The sequence below is a fragment of the Bemisia tabaci genome, chromosome 7 (assembly GCF_918797505.1).
Source record: "Bemisia tabaci chromosome 7, PGI_BMITA_v3".
NCBI lineage: Eukaryota > Metazoa > Arthropoda > Insecta > Hemiptera > Aleyrodidae > Bemisia > Bemisia tabaci.
In genome coordinates this window covers 35666513-35687348 of record NC_092799.1, presented here as the reverse complement: position 1 = coordinate 35687348, position 20836 = coordinate 35666513, and the positions used below count along the sequence as shown (strand labels likewise).

Genomic DNA, 20836 nt, shown 5'->3' with positions numbered 1-20836 from the left:
TTGGATCTAGAGTCCAGACTCTGAAAAACATCGACAAGAAAAAATACCCCTGATTCAATAGGATTTTTGCTTAAATCAACAACCGAACCTCTTAATTTGAGCGGATTTCCTTTTGATGCAAGCAAAAATCTGATTGAATCAAGAGTGTTTTTTCTTGTCAATGTTTTCAAGAGTCTGGACTCGAGATCCAATGTGTTTTTTTCCAGTGAAGGGCAAACAGCCGTTCATGAATTTGGACCATGTCAAATTTCGTAACGACTCAATGGCCTAAGTGCTAAACCACGCAACACTGGAAGAAAAAGTCGCTTGGATCTGGTTTCCAGACTCTTAACAACATTGGCAAGAAAAAATACTCTTGATTCAACCCGATTTTTCCTAGAATTGAAGAGCCGAGCCTCTTGATTTAGGCGGTTTTCTTTTGATTCAAGCAAAAAATCCGATTGAATCAAGAGTATTTTTTCTTGTCAATGTTTTTAAGAGTCTGGACTCTAGATCCAAGCGACATTTTTTTCCAGTGCACTGGAAAAAAAGTCCCTTGGATCTAAAGTCCAGACTCTAAAAAAATTGACATGAAATGCTCCTGATTTAATCGGATTTTTGCTTGAATCGACGAATCGAGAGCCAAGCTCCTTATTTTAAGCTTTTTTCAATATTTCGACCCCTCCCCCCTCCTTACCGTATCCAACCGTCATCCACTGCTAGACTTCCTCCCTAAAAATTACGTCATCCTTAGCCTACCACCCCACCCCCTTTCGGGGGCAAACGCAGAGCATCGATAAAAATTAGTAGATATAGTCAAATTTCAAGCAATAATTTTCAGCCTTTTTTCCATCAGGAAAGCCTACGTCATCCTTGACTTGACCTTTTCCTCCCTGCCCGTCTTCCACCATCATGAACCACTAGACAATCCTCCCCCTACTAGGGTGACGTTATTTATGGACGGCCCCATAGCTTCAAATGAGGAAATATCGATAATCGATCATCCACGCCTCGCCATTGTGAACCTTTCCATAGAGGTAGCCGATTCGATTGAAAATCTCCAACCCCTTCACGAACTTGATCGACGGCTTTGATGGGGTTTTATTTTCAGCGCCGCGACTCCTGTGAGCTCCGAGTCGGTGACACACAAGGAAAGAGAGCAACGGAAAGTTTCAGCTTTCACGCGAGGCGGGTCCCTGTCAGTGGCGAGGCGCGAACGATCGATTATCGATATTGCCACATTGGAAGCTGTGGTGAAGAATCGATTAGTAGGCGTTCGTCGCGAACACCCTGTTTATCGATCCTTCTCCGTAGGTTTGAATGGCAGACCAATCGATATATATCGCAAAGCCACTGGTCCCTGGATAGGGTTGGATCGGATCGGGCAGGGATCGGGGAAACCTCTCAACGGATCCAGGAACGAATCCCGCTCATCGTGCGTCCGGAAAGCTCGCTATGACTGTGCTGCCGTGCTAAGGAAGAACGCTGTATGAACCTTCAGACGTTGCCAAGTTTCTTCCAATAAAAACCGAATCTAACTGGGATAATTGTGAATATTATTTCCCAAAATTTTGAGATAATTTCGTACGCAATGTAGTCTAAAATATCTGACAATTTCGAAGATAAATGTGCATGAATTTTATCAAAAATACATATTTTATCAAGGGAATTTGGCAACTTTTGAACGTTCTTACGGCGTTCTTCCTTAGCACGGCAGTGTGCTAAGCAACAACGTAGCATCAGCTGGTCAATCTCGCTGAACTCCCCCGATAAAAGACTTGTAATTGTTCACGGGAAAATGGATTATACAAATTGACAATGAGCCAAACAGAATGGAACCAAGTCGTAGGTATTCTTGTGGAAGAGGGGGGGGGAGGATTAGTTTTGAGCTTAACCAGCACCACATTCTTTTCCGTGGACTAAAAGGTTGGGTGATACAGACAGCTAACCCAAATTGAATCCTTCAGTTCGAAAACGACCCATCCTGGAAAAATGACATTTTTCAGAAGACGATAAAGACTGCGTAGTGGCCAGGAAAGGAGTATATTTGAGGGGCTTGGAAGACAAGGGGCTTTTTTTTTATTGAATTCTAGGCAACAGGGCCGGATTAAGGGGGTGGCCACATAGGCCGCGGCCCATGGCGGCAAAATTAGGGGGCGGCAAATTTTGCAATTTTTTTTAAATGCAGGTACAAAAAATCGGATTCAGAAAAAAATTACAAACAAGAAAAGGTGACAAAATCTCTCATTTCCTGAGAGTTCATTTATTTCTAATTTTGTCGTATTTCGGTGATACAAAAGACTGCGCACCTTTAATTAGTTGAGTTAAGTGAGAAACCAAACACGTACCTAACTTGGCCTGGAGCGGCGCGGCGCAAAGAGAAATGATGATGAGGACGTGAAATGAAAAGGAGAAGCCCTTGACGCGGCGGTCGGCATGTAACACAAATTAGCGCCTACGAGACTGCATGAATACTTCACGCATTGCGTCAAACGCAGTACGGTCAACAGCGGTCGGTCGGCGCGGCGTGAAACGCACAGTGCCTACAAGACTTCACGAATACTTCACGCATTGCGCCAAACACAGTGTGGTCAGCGCGGCACGGCGGCGGCGGAAGTTAAAATTAATAAACCACATTTATGTTTGTTCTTTCTTAATTTTTTAGTTCATTTCTTACAAATGAAATGCCTTGTCCCCACAGAGATAGGTTTACGGAACTTAACTTCTGCGCGAAGTTCCGTGAACTTTTGCTAGTAGTGTTGACAAGGCTTACGCAAAAAATGTGTCCAACACGAGTGAACGCGTCTTATGCACCCTTCTCCCTCCGGCACGTTCACTTGATGGTTTTTATTGATGTTTCAAAATGAATGAGAAGAGGGCGGCAAGTAGGTAAATCCGGCCATGCTAGGCAACAGCAAAAGTTTTATCACCGCGGAAACTTGAAGCTAAAATTCGAAAGTTCTTTGTGGAATTCCCATTTTATCCGTTGATAAAAGAATGTTGAAAGGGAATATTTCCCTAGGATGGCAGTCAAACTCGCCCACTGCCTTCTCCATCTGCCTTTCCTCGTGAATACCCCCTCCCCGCCTCTCTCGTTTTTTACTCCCACTCCATTCATTGTCACCGGAACAATATACCGTTGAAAGGGGCGCCGCGCCGCCGTAAGGCAGCAATTTGGCAACACTGGGTTCTGTCTACGTAAAAAAACGATCAATATTTATCAAAGCAAGCTGCCTGTCACTTGGAATCGATAATTCATAATGAACTTAAACGGAGGAAAAGCAGTGTTACCAATCGATAATCCTCCCTGGGCGGGAGGTTTGACGGAGGATTGCAGAGCTCTGTGCGTTGAGTCAGAAAGAGCTTAAGCTTCTAAATGAACTGGACATAGGTCGTACATCTACGGGATGTCTTCCCTTAAAATTCACCTTTCCGATTTCTGGTTCCGTTTAGTCAAAATACAGTTCAGATGGTCCACTACACCGCACAAATAATGTAGGCCCGAAATTTTTAAAATTAGCCGAGATACGAGCCCTTCAACTAGTAAAATCGTCAAAGGTCGGAAAAAAGGTACATAAAGATTTCCAAGAAATTCAGGTAAAATTGCGAAAAATATTATCTGAAAAATAGGAAGAAAAATATTTATAAATGCTCATGAAAATTATTGATTTACCAAAGGAAATTTGGCAACGCCTGAAGGTTTATACGGCGTTCTTCCTTAGCACGGCAGAAGACGACCAATTCCGATTGATCGGAAGTTGTCATTGGGTTTTCCGGCGCAAGACGAAGGAGAGAAAGGCAGAAATCGGTGCGAATCTTGGATCTCATGCCGTTAGTCTTGAGCACCCGACTACTGAAGGGCTCGAGGGGTACAAGCAGGGGAGCATTGATCCACAGCGAGGGACCCCGTTCCCCGTCCCCCCGCCATGGGGGTTGCAGGTGAAGGTCGTGGGGGTGGGGGGTTACGTTGGCGAGCACCACCCACACTACCCGCTCTACGCTATTGCGTTTTCATTGAAGCCCATCGGCGCAGCGCGGCGCTGAAGAGGTTCAGATCAACGGGTTCTCGCGTCAAGCGGCATTAAAGCCCCAATGACGTCATTCTCCGCGAGTTTCCTTCCGAGCTCGATCTTCGAGCTCAACCAGGGTAAGAAAAACCGGGCGTTTCAAACACACATCAAAGGAAAGTTTTTTGTATAGGCCGTTCACTACTATTGATTTAATTGTTTCCTCGGTTTTTTTCATTGCCTCCCTTTTTTCTATTTTTCATCCCTGTTTTGCTCTCGTGTTCTTCTTCCGTCTTTTTATCGATTTTCCCCCTCTATCCCTCTTTCTCTTCTTCACTAAAAAAATAGTTCTGTTCACACGGCTCGTGCACTCATTTTGTAACAGTCACAGAAGCTTCCGTTATAAGGACAGAGTGCTCTGTTCCCACGACCGAAGTTCTGTTCTCACAACAGAAAAATTCTGTAAGTGTAACAAAGAAAACGCAGGAGCCCTGTGAACAGAAGGTTCTGTCGTCAACTCCATCTATTTTTTCTGTATTCTCCCTAATGCCGCAATCAGACGCTAAATTTAGCACCTGAATGTGGAAGTCAACAGTCATCGCCCAACGGCTGAAATTTAGCGAATTCGAGTTATTTTCATCCAGATGTGTATTAAATCTACTCGAATAGTTCAGACAAATTCAAAATTGGTCCGATGGTTGCTGAGAATCGTTGCTGAATTTTGCGCGTGACGCGCAAAATTCAGGCATCGGGCCGATGACTTCCACATTCAAGCCACATTCAGCTCCCACATTCAGCGTGTGATTGCGGTGTCAGTGTATTTTCCAAAGACCATACCAGAAGTAGCCTTCCCAATTTTCGAACTGGCCCTCCAATTCTAAAACCTTTGACCTTTCTTATAGTCCTCTATTCACACTGAACCAGTAGATACGATTTAAGCATTCTGATACATGTTTCTTGACCGGAATTTTGCGTAGACAAAATTACCGAAATCAACTCATAACTAATATATCACCGTTTTAATTTTACATTCGCTAAGAGAATTTTGAGAAAAGGAACTTCAGCCTACGGAGCCAAACCTTAAGGACAGCGATTTTCCCCGCAATGGGGCAGAAAAATCGGACTTGGAATTTCTGGCCGGAAAGACTATACTATCCCGGAGGTCAAGCTGCAAGCTGTCTCGTTCATTGTTGTACCTAAAGAAGATCCTAGGATGGTTGCTTTTAAATTCAACAGTTTTAAGCCAAGTATTGCTACATTAAAAATCGAAATACACCGGAGCGAAAAAGTCTCTTGGATCCAGCGTCCAGTCTCTTTAAAATAAAAACTGACAAGAAAAAATACTCTTGATTTAATCGGATTTTTGCTTGAATCGAAAGCGAAGCCTCTTAATTTGAGTGATTATTTTTTCGACTCAAGAGAAAATCCGATTGAATCACGAGTATTTTTTCTTGTCAAATTTGTTAAGATTCTGGACTGTGGATCTCAGAAACTTTCATTTCTAGTCTAGCTCGTGGTTCAAGTATCATAACCTCCAATTATTTCGAAATTTTGGAGCATTCTGTACCGTATGTTGGTAAAACTTTCCTTCTGACAGTAGCGCTGATTTTAAGTTTTATTGTAGAATCGAGATCGTTGACGCTCAGATTTTGTAAGCCCTCGATAAGTTGAGGCGTCGTTTGGGGCCTTTTAAGGGGATCGACGTCGCCGATGCTCCAGCGCGGCGCACAGTGGATCGAGTCGATCAGAGAGGTCGGACATGAAATTTTTGACTTAAACTGAAAATTTTGATGTTTATTTCATCGCATTTTAAATTTTAAGGGGTGCCCTCAGAATAAAATTCCACTAGGAAGCCAATGGCACCACTTTTAAAACCTCAAAATTTTGTATTAACGGAGTCATCAGGGTTTAAAGTCTCCAAATTTTGACCGACCTCTCCTATTGACTCGATCCACTGCGCGGCGTTGCACAGTGGATCTAGTCAATTTGAGAGGTTGGACATGGACTTTTGGACTAGGTACAACTGCAAATTTTCTTGTTTATTTTGTCACAGTATAAATTTCAAGGGGTGTTTCTGATAGAAAATTTTACGAGAAAACCTATGAAACCAATTTTAGAACTTTAAAGTCTTGAATTAACGGAGTTAAAAGCGTTTGTTTGAAGTCTTTAAATTTTGTCTGACGTCTCCTATTGACTCGATCTAGTGTGCGGCGTCGCGTCGCGGGGGTGGCGCGTCGCCCAGTGTGCGGCACCACCCTCGCTTGCAGCTGCCCGTCACGCGTTCATCCCTCGCCCTGCGGCCACCCCCGCAGCGCAGCGCGACGGGAGGGGCGGCGGGCCAACCTGCGTCAACGTGCGCCCCGACGCCGCGACGCGACGCGGACGTCGACGTCGCGTCGCGTCGGGGCGCTCAGTCGTTTCGCGCCGTCCGCTCCGCCCGGCCGCACGCCCCCCGCCCCTCCCGCTCGAAATCTTGCCGCCCCCTCAGCCTACACGTGCCTTCTCTCCCTACTTCTTCCGAATTAGGTGTCGATGGATTTTCAGGTGTTTGAAAATTGATTTCTCTCATTTGAGCATGAAAACTACTCGACGAGTTGAACGTGAGGAGGCCCTCGATTGTTGAACCGGACAATATGGAAGGGAAAGCTGGAAAATGTGCAGCTGTTGAATTACACGCGATTTAATCGATCTATTACTGTACCATGAGGCTTATTCTCATTCTCAAATCTATTTTTCTGTAATTTCTCATGTCAGAGTAATTCAAATTGTTAAACATATTGTAGACTCAGCGTATGAAGGGGTCTCATCGACTGATTCAGGCAATAGCATGAGCTGCACTAAAACTGTACAGTGCCGTCACTCAAAAGCCTCATCAATTTTATCGATCTGGCTCCGAGCCTCTTTCAATGATTGATTTTATTCTTTTCAACGATCATCTTAATTTTTTTGATCGTAACTTTTACCGGTCGTATTTACTTTCAAAGAATTTGTAACCATATTAGAATTTTTTTTCTCCTTACTTTCAAATTTTGAATCATTCTATGAGAAGCAATTATTTCTGCAATGTTTGTCCAACTCAAACGCAAGCCTTGAATATCCCATAATAATGATATCTCATTTGTGCAAATTCGATTGAACTCCCTCTTGGCGCATCCATCTAAATTTTTCGGCCGATTCATTTCATAGCAATAGACGCGCTTTCCAAAAATCAGTCGAGTGTCGGCGGTCGTTTAAGTTCATTACAGGACGTGTGTGCTCCGGTTCCTGGAAATCACGAATCATCATCAATTTTTATCGCTGCTCGTACGTCCATTTCATGATGTATTATTTTTAATCTTAATGACTCTGATTTGTAAAATGTCAGCTTAATCTAGACCATTCGCTCAATCAATTACGTTTTGTCGAGTTCTCGAAGTAAGGAGCAGCCCATTTGAAGGTAAAACCGACGAAAAAGAAGAAGGAAATGGGCTTAAAGAACCCCAATTTTTACCTTTAAGAATCAATTTAAAAATAAAGGTCCGAGTTGTCCACCTCATCGACTTATATTTATCACTGGAAAAAATTCTCCCGGATCCAGAGTCCAGACTCTTAAAAAAAATCGACAAGAAAAAATACTCTGAACTCAATCGGATTTTTGCTTGGATCAGAAGGAAATCAGGTTAAATCGAGGGGCTTGGCTCTCTATTCAAGCTACAATCCGATCGAATCAAGAGTATTTTTTCTTGTCAAATTGTTTGAGAGTCTGGATTCGGCGTCTGGATCCAAGAGACTTTTTTCTAGTGATCCTAAAACATTTTCAAAATATATTTTTTGAAGTAAAGTTCTGGGTTGCCACAGTCAGGAAAAACCGGGAAATGTCAGGGAATTTCAAAAAGTCAGGGAATATCCAGAAATGTCAGGGAAAGTGACGGAAATGTCAGGGAAAATGACGGAAATATCAGGGAAAAATCGGTTTGACGTCTCGAACAACAAATTTTGCCCGAAAAATATTTCTAACTATGTCTTTTTAAAAATCTGGAATTTATTCAACTGTTGGGGAATTTCATCAAAATTCAGGGAATTGTCAGGGAATTTAATTTTCCAAATTCTGTGAAAACCCTGTAAGTTATATTGATTTTGAAAATGTTTGATCTTTCCACCGTCTTCTGTATGAAATTTTGACAAGAGATGTGTCGTAGTGCTTAGCTCGTTGCTCCGTCTCATAGTTCATTCTGAGAGGTATATTCTAATGGTAAGACGATTTGTGTGTTGCAGGTTTGATCGTCGAGGGCGGGTCGGGGAAGGATGGTGAAAGTGCAGGATGAGGAGCCAGAAAGAACGCTGAAACCGGAGTCGAGCGGCCCAGCCGGCCCGGGGGCGGCCACGACGGCGGCGACGACGACGAGCGGGGGCCCCGCGGGGGGCCCACATGAACAACGGCAACGGGGCGGCACCGCCGGCGGCGGCCGAGAAGGCGCCCCCGAGCAACGCCCACTCCAACTCGGGGCGCCCCAACTCGACCCCGGCCCGGGCGGGCGCCAGCAACCCCGGCGGCCCCCGCGGCAACTCCACCTCGTCGGCCAAGCTCCCGGCCACCGGGACGAGCGGCGTGGCGACCCAGCACTTCCACTACCACTGGTCCTACCCGCCCGGGGGCCCCGGCTCCGGAGGGCCCCCGGGTCCCGCCGGGGGAGGCCCGGGCCCCGGGCACACCCCCGCCCCGGGGCCCCACCAGGCCACCTTCCACTTCGGCCCCGGCTTCGAGCCGCAGACCTCCCCCCAGCAGCACGTCGTCCACTTCCACGTCAACCCCGGAGTCACCGTCAGCTTCCAGATGGGAGACAGCGTCCAAGTTATTAAAGGTAACAAAATAGCCAGTCTCCAGTTATGCATGCAAATTGAATCAGTGAGAACGAAAACAGACCAACTCGAAAAAATTAAAATAATCAAGACACACACAAAACTGAAGAAGTTAGTCTAAGAAAAAGATTTTTGGTGCCTAAAAGCAAGTACTTAAGGAAACTTTAAATGTCCAAGTTAAAACAGATACGGTAACTTCAATGACCTTCATGAAAATTGTCTGTCCTCTGGAAGAGTGACCATTTTCGAGTAACTGAGTTGGTGCGTTTTCGTTCTCGCTAATTTAAATGTCATTAGAGTCCACTCGAATAAGTTTACCCACTTTCAGACTGCGAGAAGAGATCCGCCATCTTAATTCTTCCATTTACTTTACGTGTGAAAGTTACCTCAGGCGATCTTACTATTGTGGTACGAATAGCTTTATTTTCCGTCGTACCTCAAGACTTTAAGGCAAAATAGCAACTTGTTTACCTCTCATGACCGCGCAAGGTTTGGTTAGGTTGGGTCAGGCTTAGGTTATTTTGCTTCCGGTGCCTAGACTCAGGTCAGGATAAGTTCAAGGTTACTTTCATGTCTCTTAATTTTGCAATAGACAGCGTCATTTTTGAGCGTTTTATTTGACGGTAGCGACGGCATTTTTGTGAATTTTTCGAAAGAATTGGAGAAAGAGAGCAATGAAGTCATTTGTTTTCGTCAAGGATTCGTTTTCGCAGACCATCCTTGCTCTTCACTATGCTCTCGGCTCTTTTTCAGAGGTAATTTCTCATAATTGAATCGGTCGATGTTAAAACCCAACCATTCGTCTCCTATGGAGCTCTGACTCCCACAAGAATACCTATGTTTCAGAGCTCAACAGATAATAGACATCTGCGGTTTTGCCATGAACGGATTCAATTACAAGCCTGGCGATACCGCGAAATGCGATTCCGAACAGCGGCAACCTGCGGTTGCCGCAAACGCAAATGAAGGCTTTAAAACCTCCCAATTCCTCTCGCGCAACGCCCCACAACCTCAACTTCCGTTCGGTGATGATACCCTCCAACGACTTGAGCTATAGCTTCAAAAATCATCAGAAAGTCCCTCCACCATCTTCTAACACCCTCAACACCTTCAAGTTTCTCCTGGCTCTCTCATTTCTCGGTCAAATTTCGCCACAACTAGGGATGTAAGCGGGCACTTTCCAGCGGGTTGATTATTGAAATTGCTAGACAAAGCAATAGACAAAGAAGACAAAAAGGATATGCAGGGATCCCATTGATGGAAGCTGGTGGTTGCAATGGACAAAGGACGTAGGTAATAGACTAACCGACGGCAACCCACGAGAGACCCGATAGTTAGTCCATGATTTACCCCCTTAGTCTATAAGAGCCACCCATTTCAACCAATAGGATCGCCCTATACTCCTTATGTCCTATTTGTCTATAGCTTTGTCTATAAAGTTCAATAATCGGCCCGCTGTTCGCGAGAATTTTCGGCTTAAGTTTACTTTCCCGGGACATTTCATCAGAAGAACATACAAACAAGGTAACCACTCATATCATCAGGGTGTCTACTGTCAGTAAAGACAGGAAATTCGACATTATCAGGACTAATCAGGCATAAATGAGGAAAATCGTTCATTGATCAGGAAATTCTAAGTGCTTCAAGCATTTTCAAACATTTTATTCATTTTATTAAATCTGATGATTTTTGAAATCAAACGAGTGTCAATTATTCGCGCAAAAATCAGGAACTCTTATCTAAAATATCAGGAAAATCCAAAATTAAACTTTAGTAGACACCCTGCTTGGAGATGGAGAGCCGCTCGGAATTCCCGCCGAAGTTCATGAGAATTCCCGGTAATGTTCTCGGGTATTCCTGTGAATGTTCTCGGAAACTTATCTGAAATTTTCTGTTACTCTCTAAGGAATACTCCTCCAGGAATTTCTATATTATACCCTGGAATTTCCATCAATGTCCCCAGGAATTCCCATTATTATCCCGGGCAATTTACCCGGAAACCGTTACCGCTCTCGGAAATTTGCCTAGGAATTTCTGTTTTCATCCCCAGTTTTTGCCCGATAACCTGTGATCACCAGTCTCAACCCAGTAATTATTCACGGAATTTTCTTTCAACGCGTTCCTTAAAAATTCCCTCGCTCCAATATTTTATTATTCAATCATATTCCGATGTTCAGATGTTTTCTCATCAATCAATTTCTCTCATTTTTGGCAGAATCAAAACTACGTACAAATTCTTTATCAGCAACGTTATCCTTATCTTACGGCCATACTTTTTTTAAGCTTGTTTTTTATAGTTTATGCCGAGCAGAGAGGCATGCTTCTAGGAATCAGTGAGATATCAAAAACCTAAAAAAGAAAGGTAGCTGCTCGTCAATTTGTATTTTTATTAATTATCACGATGCTTCAATGAATTCATTTTTTATTCGTCCTTGAAATTAAAGGCGATTGATATGACTTATATCAATACCAACTTATTGAGTTACGTTGAGAGAGAAGAAAGAAAGAGAGAAAAAAAACACGCACACACTCCTACGAGTCAAAGTTACGAAAGCTGATTAAGTATTTAAAAAAAAAAAAAACAGATTTGGTTACATACTGGTGTATACTAGTAAATATGACAATTATTCATCATTTAGCAAAGATTAACGACCGATAAGTTACGTATCATAAGCTGTCTTTGTGTGTCTCGTAAGAGTAAGGTGAGAGTTACAGAGTAGGTAGGAGCAAATGCTATTCTCTGAAAAAGTGTATTCTATTTATTTCTCGAACTCTGGTTTTATGTCCACCTGTCGAAAATTTGTTACGCACCCTAAATTGAAGGTAACGTACTAAACCATCAATCTATACTCCACGGGAGGGGAATTTATACAGATTTTAAAGACATCCTTGAGCTTGATTTCTTGGCTGTTCACAGAGAGAAATTTCAAAACAAAAGTTTGGTTAACACGCGAAGTAAAACACAAAATAGCCCTAGCTTTCGGTCGACAGTTTCAAGAGAGAATGCCAGCTAGTTTTCTTGAAGAAATTTAATTAAAAACGAGTGGTAAATATCAACGTCGTAGTCAGAGGAATGCATTTTCCCTGTCTCTCCGTTGTTTTCTGCGCTAAATTCCTCGCAAAGTGTACTAAAATCGACACAAAATTTGTGTTGGTTTGTGTTTCACTTTCTGTATTAAATATTAACCAAAAGCAACACAAAAACACAAATATTTTTATCAGGATAGCGTTAGGGCCCCTCGACAAAATATGGGTCAGATGGTAAGCGATTGACATCGACAAAGTCATGAAATTGAAGCCTGTAACTCTGCTTGTTAGTTATGAACTTACTGATAAGATCAAAATGCATTTACTGATTACACCCCCTCTCCTCCCATCTTGCACTTGCTAATTACTCTCTCTCCTTCGCCCTGCCTTCTGTTCTGCCGTGCTAAGGAAGAACGCCGTATAAACATTCGAGAGTTGCCAGATTTCCCCGGATAAAACATGAATTTTTGACGAAATTCATTCACATTCTTCCTTGAAATTTTCAGATATTTTAGATTAAATCGCGAACAAAATAGTCTGAAAAATTGGAAGACAAATATTTGTAATATCCCCAATGAATTCGAATTTTATCAGAAGAAAATTGGCAACGCCTGAAGGTTCATACGGCGTTTTTCCTCAGCACGGCAGTGTTCGCCTCCTCTGAGAAATTCAGACGTGAACGAAGCGCCAAACGCCCCCATACGTCCACGGAGCAAATAACAGCGATTAGCAGAGAATTAATTGTTACGATTTCGATGTTTAATTAAATTTAATTAGGCGCAGAAACCTCGTGCCTACCGCTACGCAGGGACCGGGTGCTCCGTAACTGTCGGCTATGCAATGAGTGTCGGATGGGCTCCATAAAAATAAATAAATACAATCATGCAATTAGTCTCTTTGTAAATAAAAGTGTGGGAAGCGGGATTCCGTGCAACGCATCGCAGGTTGCCAGTTTCAGCATCCGCGTGTCGCGTCGTTTTTCCTCTTTTCCATTTCTTCATTTCTTTCATTTTTTCCTATTAAAAACATAAATCTTAATAATCCAAATTTCATGAAATTACTGGTATATCACTTTATTCATCTACCAAACACCACCATAACGAAAAAAAAATCTGCAAATAAAAATAAACTGACAAAAGTGACGACTTACCACGCAAATTTTTTATTTCTTCATCTGAAAGTGCCTAAAGAGCTGATTTCACAGTATTTTTCACTGAAGGTGAGTATGTCCAAAGTCGGAGAATTTGCACGCAATTTTTTTATTGCTTCGCCTGAAAGTGCCTAAAGAGCTGATTTCACAGTATTTTTTATACATTTTTTTCTGATTTGAGAAATAGTCTAAAAATATATTTAAAAGTGAGAAAATGCGCCGCCTAGTGACGTCATCTCGCAGCATTTCCCTTTTAAACGCATGCATTTTAGCGTGTGCATTTTAGCATCATGCGTGTAAAATTTTGTAAAAAGTGCACAGAAGAAAGAAAATTAGTTCTCCATGTAGCGTCGGAGTTGGGTTGGGAGTTGAGTATTAGATTTGCAAGGTTTAATGACTCTGAGTTTGCTGAAAGTCGTGGCGTTGTGGGTGTTTTCGGCTGTATCATACAGGGTGGCGAGTGGAATGAGATTGCGATAATGTTGCAGTGCTGCCGTGCTAAGGAAGAACGTCGTATGAACATTCGAGAGTTGCCGAATTTCCCTTGATAAAACATGTATTTTTGAAGACATTCATGCGCATTTTTCTTTGAAATTTTCCGATGTTTTAGAATAAATTGCGTACAAAATTGTCTGAAAATTTTGAACAAAAATATTCACAATTTTTCCAGTAATATAAGTTTTCATCGGATGAAACTTGGCAACGTCTGAAGGCTCATACAGCGTTCTTCCTTAGTAGAGTGGTTACATGACAGTCAACGACTATTGACAACGAATCGAAGAGAAACACGTGTGAGAGGTGGCTTTGTAGCGCTGCTTCGCTGCTGCTGCTGTCGTTGATGTGACGCTAGATATTCTACTTGTGCGTAATCCTCACCTATCCAATATTGCTCCCACGAATTCGACTTGTGATTCATGTAATTCACGAATTTCTCCTCTTCATCTTTTCAAGTTTTTCTCATCTACAGCCGCCTTTCCCTGCCCCCGCACTCCCGCAGCCGCACGGTGGATCGAGTCAATGAGAGAGGTCGGACAAAATTTGGAAACTTTAAAAGCTTGTAACTCCGTTCATACAAAACTTTGAGGTTTTAAAAGTTGTTCCATTGTTTTTCTCGTGAAATTTTCTCCTAGAATCACCCCTTAAAATTTGAAATTTGACGAATTAAACATCAAAATTTGCAATTTTAGTTAAAAATTTCATGTCCGACCTCTCTAATTGACTCGATCCACTGTGAGCCGTGAGCAATAGTTGAGTGCTTGAGGGATTTTACTGGACTTCCTTCTGAGAATCCGTGGTTTGCGTACGCAAAATTTATAAGTTCCAGTAACTTTTTCAATAATAATTACACCGCACATATAAGCTAAAAGAACTACAACGCCCCTTATAAATAATATAAACAGTAAATACCCGTAAAAATAAGAACTAATAATAAACACAAGGAAGATTCTTTGAAATAGATAATTTTGTGTCCGTCAAGTTTTCGCAGCCTAACGCCAAAAATTTGACAATTTTTTTCCCCCTGAAGTAGGCTTATTCGTTTCTCAATATGACCAGGACTGCCTGCACGCGTGAAATACTGTAGTAATCAACTCAAATGCCAGACGCGAGATGTCTATAGTAGTCTTAGTCACGAGATTTCTAGCATTGTGGTCGAAATGAAAAGCATCAAGGTCGCGGATAGTCTTGCTGTAAAGTCTCGGAACGAAAATATAGTATTACTAAATGCCCCTCTGGTCGGCAACTGTTATAGGTCACAGGGATCATCCTCAATTATTCACGTAAACAGAGACAAGAGACCCTTCACTGGCCTCTCGGCGACAGGTGGAAGCTTTTACTTTCGGGGATTCAACAATTCCCATGGACAATCATAGGGAGCAACAGTCATCACCCTTTTTTCGGCTGTTGACCTACCTACATGGTGGATGATGAGCTTCGGGTGACGTCATGAGCAAAACAAGTTCCCCAAACTTCAGCTTGTTTGCAAACGAAACTGCCAACACGTTTTTAAACATCAACCATGTAGGTAAGTCATCAGTTCAATGTTGAAGTCCCGAAAGTAAAAGCTTCCACCATTGTTAAGATACCAGTGGAGGGTCTCTTGTCTCTGCACCAGAGACAAGAGACCCTCCACTCGTATCTCGGCTATTGTGGAAGCTTTTACTTTCGGGACTTCAACAATTAACTGTTGACTCACCTACATGGTTGATGTTTAACAACGTGTTGGCAGTTTCGTTTGCAAACAAGCTGAAGTTTGGGAAACTTGTTTGGCTCATGACGTCATCCGAAGCTCATCATCCACCATGTAGGTAGGTCAACGGCCGAAAAAAGAGTGATGAGTTGATGACTGTTGCTCCCTTGTAATTGTCCATAAGGAAGTGTTGAACCCCCGAGAGTAAAAGCTTCCACCTGTCGCCATGAGGCCAGTGGAGGGTTTCTCTCACTTGTCTCTGCTCTGCACGTACCTAATGCTCCTAGGCCTGCTCCTGTGGCGGGTCGTAGTCCAGTTGCGACATGTTGTCCAATTTTGCAACCTTGTTTTTTCGTCGGATGTTTTTTGGCATTGGCGAAAAGTCACAACTGCGTCTGGCGGCCGGGTCGACTGGATGAGTGTGAGGAATGCCTAATCGAAGAGCCAAGACAAAGGTGGTTCTCCTAATCGAACAATAAAGCAATAACAAGAGAAAATGATGCACGGCGCAGCGCGGGACAATAGAATCCCTTCGTGTCAAAACCGAGCATTTCCATCGACTCGTGAGCCCGCGAGCCCGTTGGAACGCTCGCTCGGCAGGGCTCAATGAGAGAATTAAAAAGCCGGCTTTGAACGTGGACCCGTGCAATAATAGGAGATGAGCTCGGCCCGGGAATAAGTGTCATTGCAGTGTCAGCGTGAGCGAGGAGCCCGCGATATATCGATTCGTTTATTTCATTTCGATTTTTCGTCCAGTCGAGAAGCGCCAGCGCACAGTGGATCGAGTCAATTAGAGAGGTCGGACATAAATTGTTCGACTAAAACTGCAAATTTCGATGTTCATTTCGTCAAATTTTAAATTTTAAGGGGTGCTCCTCAGGGTGTCTACTAGTCCGGAATAGTAATGATTTTTTAAGGGCAGTCCGGAAGTACTGATAAAGTGCGGAAATTTCGCAAGAAGGTCCGGATTTTTTTCCAATTTTGTTGTCATTTCTGTCCAACTTGGAAAAAATTCAATTTTTTGCAATTTGTCAAATTTCGTCAAATGGAGGTACTGAAAAAATACTGAATTCTTCTGTTAGGAGGTACTGATTTTTCTGGGAATGTACCGAGTATATTAGTACTGATTTTTGGCCAGCCTGGTTTAGTAGACACCCTGCTCCTAGAAGAAAATTTCACGAGGAAACGAATGGAATCACTTTTAGAACCTCAAAGTGTTGTATAAACGGAGTTAAAGGCGTTTAAAGTTTCCAAATTTTGTCTGACCTCTCCTATTGACTCGCTCCACTGTGCGTCGGCGCCGCGATGAGCCGATGCGATTCGATTGGTCGAATGCCGCGCGACGTGAGTTGATGATTCGTTGATCCGTCCATTGATGACACCGCGCCGTCGGATTTTGTAGCTTGTAGTTTGTTTCATTTCAAACTTCCACGTTCCTTTTAGCCATCGGCACACACCGCTCTTCATCATCGCGAGGGCCACCGCCCGCTTGGTATTCTCTCCTGAGAATGGATCTGTAGCACACAAGAGACACTGGAACATTGTGGTGCCGTGGACCTGGAAAACTCGGAATTCACTGGACTAAAGAGTCTTTTGGATCCAGAGTCTAGAGTACCTGTATAGGGAGAGTACCGACAGATCGGTTCATGGAGGGCTTAGGGCCCAAAAGTGCAGCCACCCTTCTGAGCAACTTCTAACACACAAAATTTCACTGCCAGCCTACAGATTTCAATTCTAACCAAGATGGCTAAGAATGTACATAAATGAGCGTTCTTTCGCAAAAATAAGTAAATTTATGCAAAAAGTAAACCAAATACATGCTTTCTAAACGACGGTTCGTAACAATTGTATTTGTAAATCGCTCTGGACATTCGAAATTCATAGGTTGGCTGCCCTTTTGGGCCCTAACTTTATTCGCGGAGGCATCGGTGAAGGCCTGGTGGACTTTCGGAGTTTCAGATCTGTCGCTACTCTCCCTATAAAGGTACTCTACCAGAGTCCAGAGGAGTGTTCGAAACTCACAGGCGTCAACGTGCGAAATACGCTTAAAAAAAAGGCCATGGCGCCTAAAAAATGAAGGCTCCGCGCTAACATGGCCTCTAAAAATTGCCCCCTAAAAATCTGAATTTTCATATCAGGTGATTATTCGAAATTTTCAGCACCACAAGTGAAAGCTTTTTCTATTCTTCACGATTTCATCATTTGTGCTGTTATCTGTCCCAAGTTACAGTTACTTACTAGTTCTGTTACGAAAACATCTTGCGTCCAACTTTTCACTAAGTGCGACGTAATTATAAAGGCAAAAAGTCAATTTGGCCCCTAAAAAATCTTCAACGACTCCTAAAAATCGGGCTTGATGCGCCAAATGACTCCTTCAACTCAAAGGTGAGTTTCGAACACTGGTAAAGCACGAATATAATTTTACTGAAATAAACCAATGAGTGCCGCCTGAAGCGAGCAGAGCAGTGTTTATGCTTTGTCCGTTTCTGGGCGATTGTTAATTACTGAGGCATATGTGTTGGATTTGCCAGCCGCAATAATGAAGGCGTTTTAAACGCGGCGCGTCCCCGAGCTTTGGTTCGTCCAGATATAGTTGCTATCAGAGCTAAGTCCCAAAAACGATATATTAAGTGAAAGTGTTGTTTGAAATACCGTCGTTGAATTGTGCCAACCTTAAGTCGCGTCTTTGCGATCTAAATGAACCATAACAGAAACTTAATCTTGTTAATGATTATATACTTTAGCGAAACAAAAAAGTGCCAAGGAAACGGTTTTTTTTCTTTTTCCTTTCTTTTCTTTTTTCTAAATGTTGAATTGGACGTATATGCTAATGACAGAGTTGCCACAGTCAGGGAAAACCGGGAAATGTCAGGAAATTTTCAACAGTGAGGGAAAACCGGGAAATAACGAAGAATTTAAAAAAGTCAGGGAAAATCGGGAAATGTCGGAGAAAATGACGAAAATGACGAAAATGTCAGGGAAAATTTGCTGAATCACCTTCATTTGCTTTCTGGAATGGGTTTGAGATTTTGAACCAGAAATTTTGCCTGAAAACTTTTTTCAATTATGCCTGCTTAACCATCTGTCACATCTTCAATTGTCAGGGAATTTCACCAAAATGCATGTGTCAGGGAAATCAGAGAAATCAGGGAAATGTCAGGGAATTTCATTTTTTAAAGTCTGTGGCAACCCTGTACTGAATCAAATTTTTAAGGAACCGTGTGTATAAATTTTCCATGCTTCTTAGATCCTTGTTTAGATTGATATCATTTCTACGTAGATCCTATTTAGCACGTACGTCAAAGTGATCCGATTTCGCCGAATATGAATCTTTATTTAGAAGAGTCATCGAATTGTTTAATGAATGCTCTTCTGTCCTATTTTCCTTAGCTTTTCAGCTATGGGTCTCCGCTCAAGATGAAATTTTAGTCGTGTTAATGTTTACTTATTGTAACAAGTAACATATTTTTGGTTATAATGACTTGGAATATTGAATCATGACAAGTAAACCTCCGTTGCCGCAATCAAAATTTTACTCGGTGCAGTTTAACACCTTCTTGGTGCATTGAGTCCTTCTCCATAGCGTGGAAGAAACGGTTTCCTCTGTTTTTTGTCAAGAATCCAATTTTTCCCCGCTTACATCTCCGTAGTGAGGGACGTGTTGAGTACTTGACAAAATACAGGGTTACCACAGTCAGGGTAAACCGGGGAAACTGGAAAATGTCAGGGAACTTTAAAAAATCAGGGAAAACCGGGAAATGTCAGGGAAAATTTGTTAAATCACCTTCATTTGCTTCCCAGAATGGGTTTGAGGTTTCGAACTACAAATTTTGCCTGAAAACTATTTTCAATAATGCCTTCTTAACCATCCGTCACATCTTCAATTTTCAGGAAATTTCACCAAAATGTGTCAGAAAAATCAGGGAAATATCAGGGAATTCCATTTTCTAAATTCTGTGGCAACCCTGAAAATGTTACAGGCCCGTTGTCAGTTCACTTCAGAAAATTCAGGAAATGTGGGTTCACTTCAGAAAAATTTAGGAAAAATCGCTCTGAGGCGGAATCGGAGTCGTAGCGGCATGTGGATGGTGAAATTTTCCCCGGACAACCGGTTGCATTTGGCGGAAAATTCTGAGCCGTGTAATGATTCATATTTCATAACCGAGAACGGAAAGTGATGAATGAGTTTTTAGAGCGCGATGGACGCTACTCGTTGTGGAGGGGGTAAGATGGGAGGGGGAGGGGCACCGGAACTGACTTTCCGGCCGTCAACGAGTGGTAGCGCTGCTGATGCCGTTTCGACGTGCAATTTTAGCTATTTTAGCGCTGGTGCGCAGCGCACTAACCCAGAATCCGTACACGTATGCACTACATACGTCTCTTCCTGAAACGCAGAAAGTTGGTGGATTCGTTTGGTTATAAATTGGGCGGGTTGTTTGACGAAAGGTGTAACCGCTCCATGTGTCAAGTTTGGAGGAAACATGAAAAATCTTGATTTCATCGAACATTTTTCTTATTGCTGTTCAACACAGGGGAAAAAAAACACATTGGATCTAGAGTCCAGACTCTTGAAAACATTGACAAGAAAAAATACTCTTGATTCAATCGGATTTTTTGCTTGAATCAAAACGAAATCCGCTTAAATTAAGAGACTTGGTTCTTGATTTAAGCTAGATTCTGATTGAATCAAGAGTACTTTTTCTTGACGATGTTTTTAAGAGTCTGGACTCTAGATCCAATGTGTTGTTTTTCCAGTGAAAAAACCAACTTATGTTCTACATACCAACTGTAATGAGACCGCAGTCGAACGAGGAGGGTTCACTGAGACAAATATATGGTAGATTTTACCATACTCTGACACAGTGATACGAGTATAGTAATGAACTCCAGACTTTGGGGTAGCATTTACCATATTATGGTAAACATCGAGATGGCACCAAAATCTCGCACCGACGTTGCGATTCGTTAGTCACCGAATCGGAAGTTCTGAACTCGAATTGAATGGCAGCTCGGAGCAGTGTTCGAAACTCACCTTTAAGTTTCAGGAGCCGTGTAGCCCATCAAGCTCGATTTTTAGGGGCCATTGAAGATTGTTTAGGGGCCAAATTGACTTTTTGCCCACATATCCCGGCGCATTTAGTGAAAAGTCAGACTCAAGATGTTGTAGGTGCAGAAAAAGTAGCTGTAACTTGAGGAGGAGAAAAGCTCCAAAAATCACTAATCAGAAAAGTTAGAATTGGGAGGGGGGGGGGGATTTTTAGGGGCCACGATGGCGCAGAGCCTTCCTTTTTATAGGCGCCATGACCGATCTCTTGAGTGAATTTGGCGCGTTAGCCCCTGTGCGTTTTGAACACTGGCTTGGAGGTTCGGGCACAAAAGTAGTACCAAGCCTCTAAATCAGTGTTCGAAACTCACCTTTGAATTTTAGGAGCCATGTGGCGCATCAAGCCCGATTTTTAGGCGCCATTTAGGATTTTTTAGGGGCCAAATTGACTTTTTGCCGATATATTACGGCGCATTTAGTGAAAAGTTAGACGCAAGATGTTTTTGTAACATAACTAGTAAGTAGTTGTAACTTGGGGAAGACAAAAGCACTTAGAATGAAATCGTGAAGAATAGAAAAAGCTTTCACTTGTAGTGCTGAAA

The 20836-nt window shown here is 42.6% G+C and overlaps 1 protein-coding gene across 1 annotated transcript in view; it reads left to right on the top strand.

The window, feature by feature from the left end:
* Positions 1-20836, top strand: part of mtgo (miles to go) — a 219763-nt gene that overhangs the window by 9449 nt on the left and 189478 nt on the right. Inside the window, exon 3 of the mRNA XM_019043998.2 lies at positions 8241-8827. Coding sequence (XP_018899543.2) covers positions 8395-8827 — 433 coding nt within the window. The 5' untranslated portion in view covers positions 8241-8394. The remainder of the gene's footprint in view (positions 1-8240; positions 8828-20836) is intronic.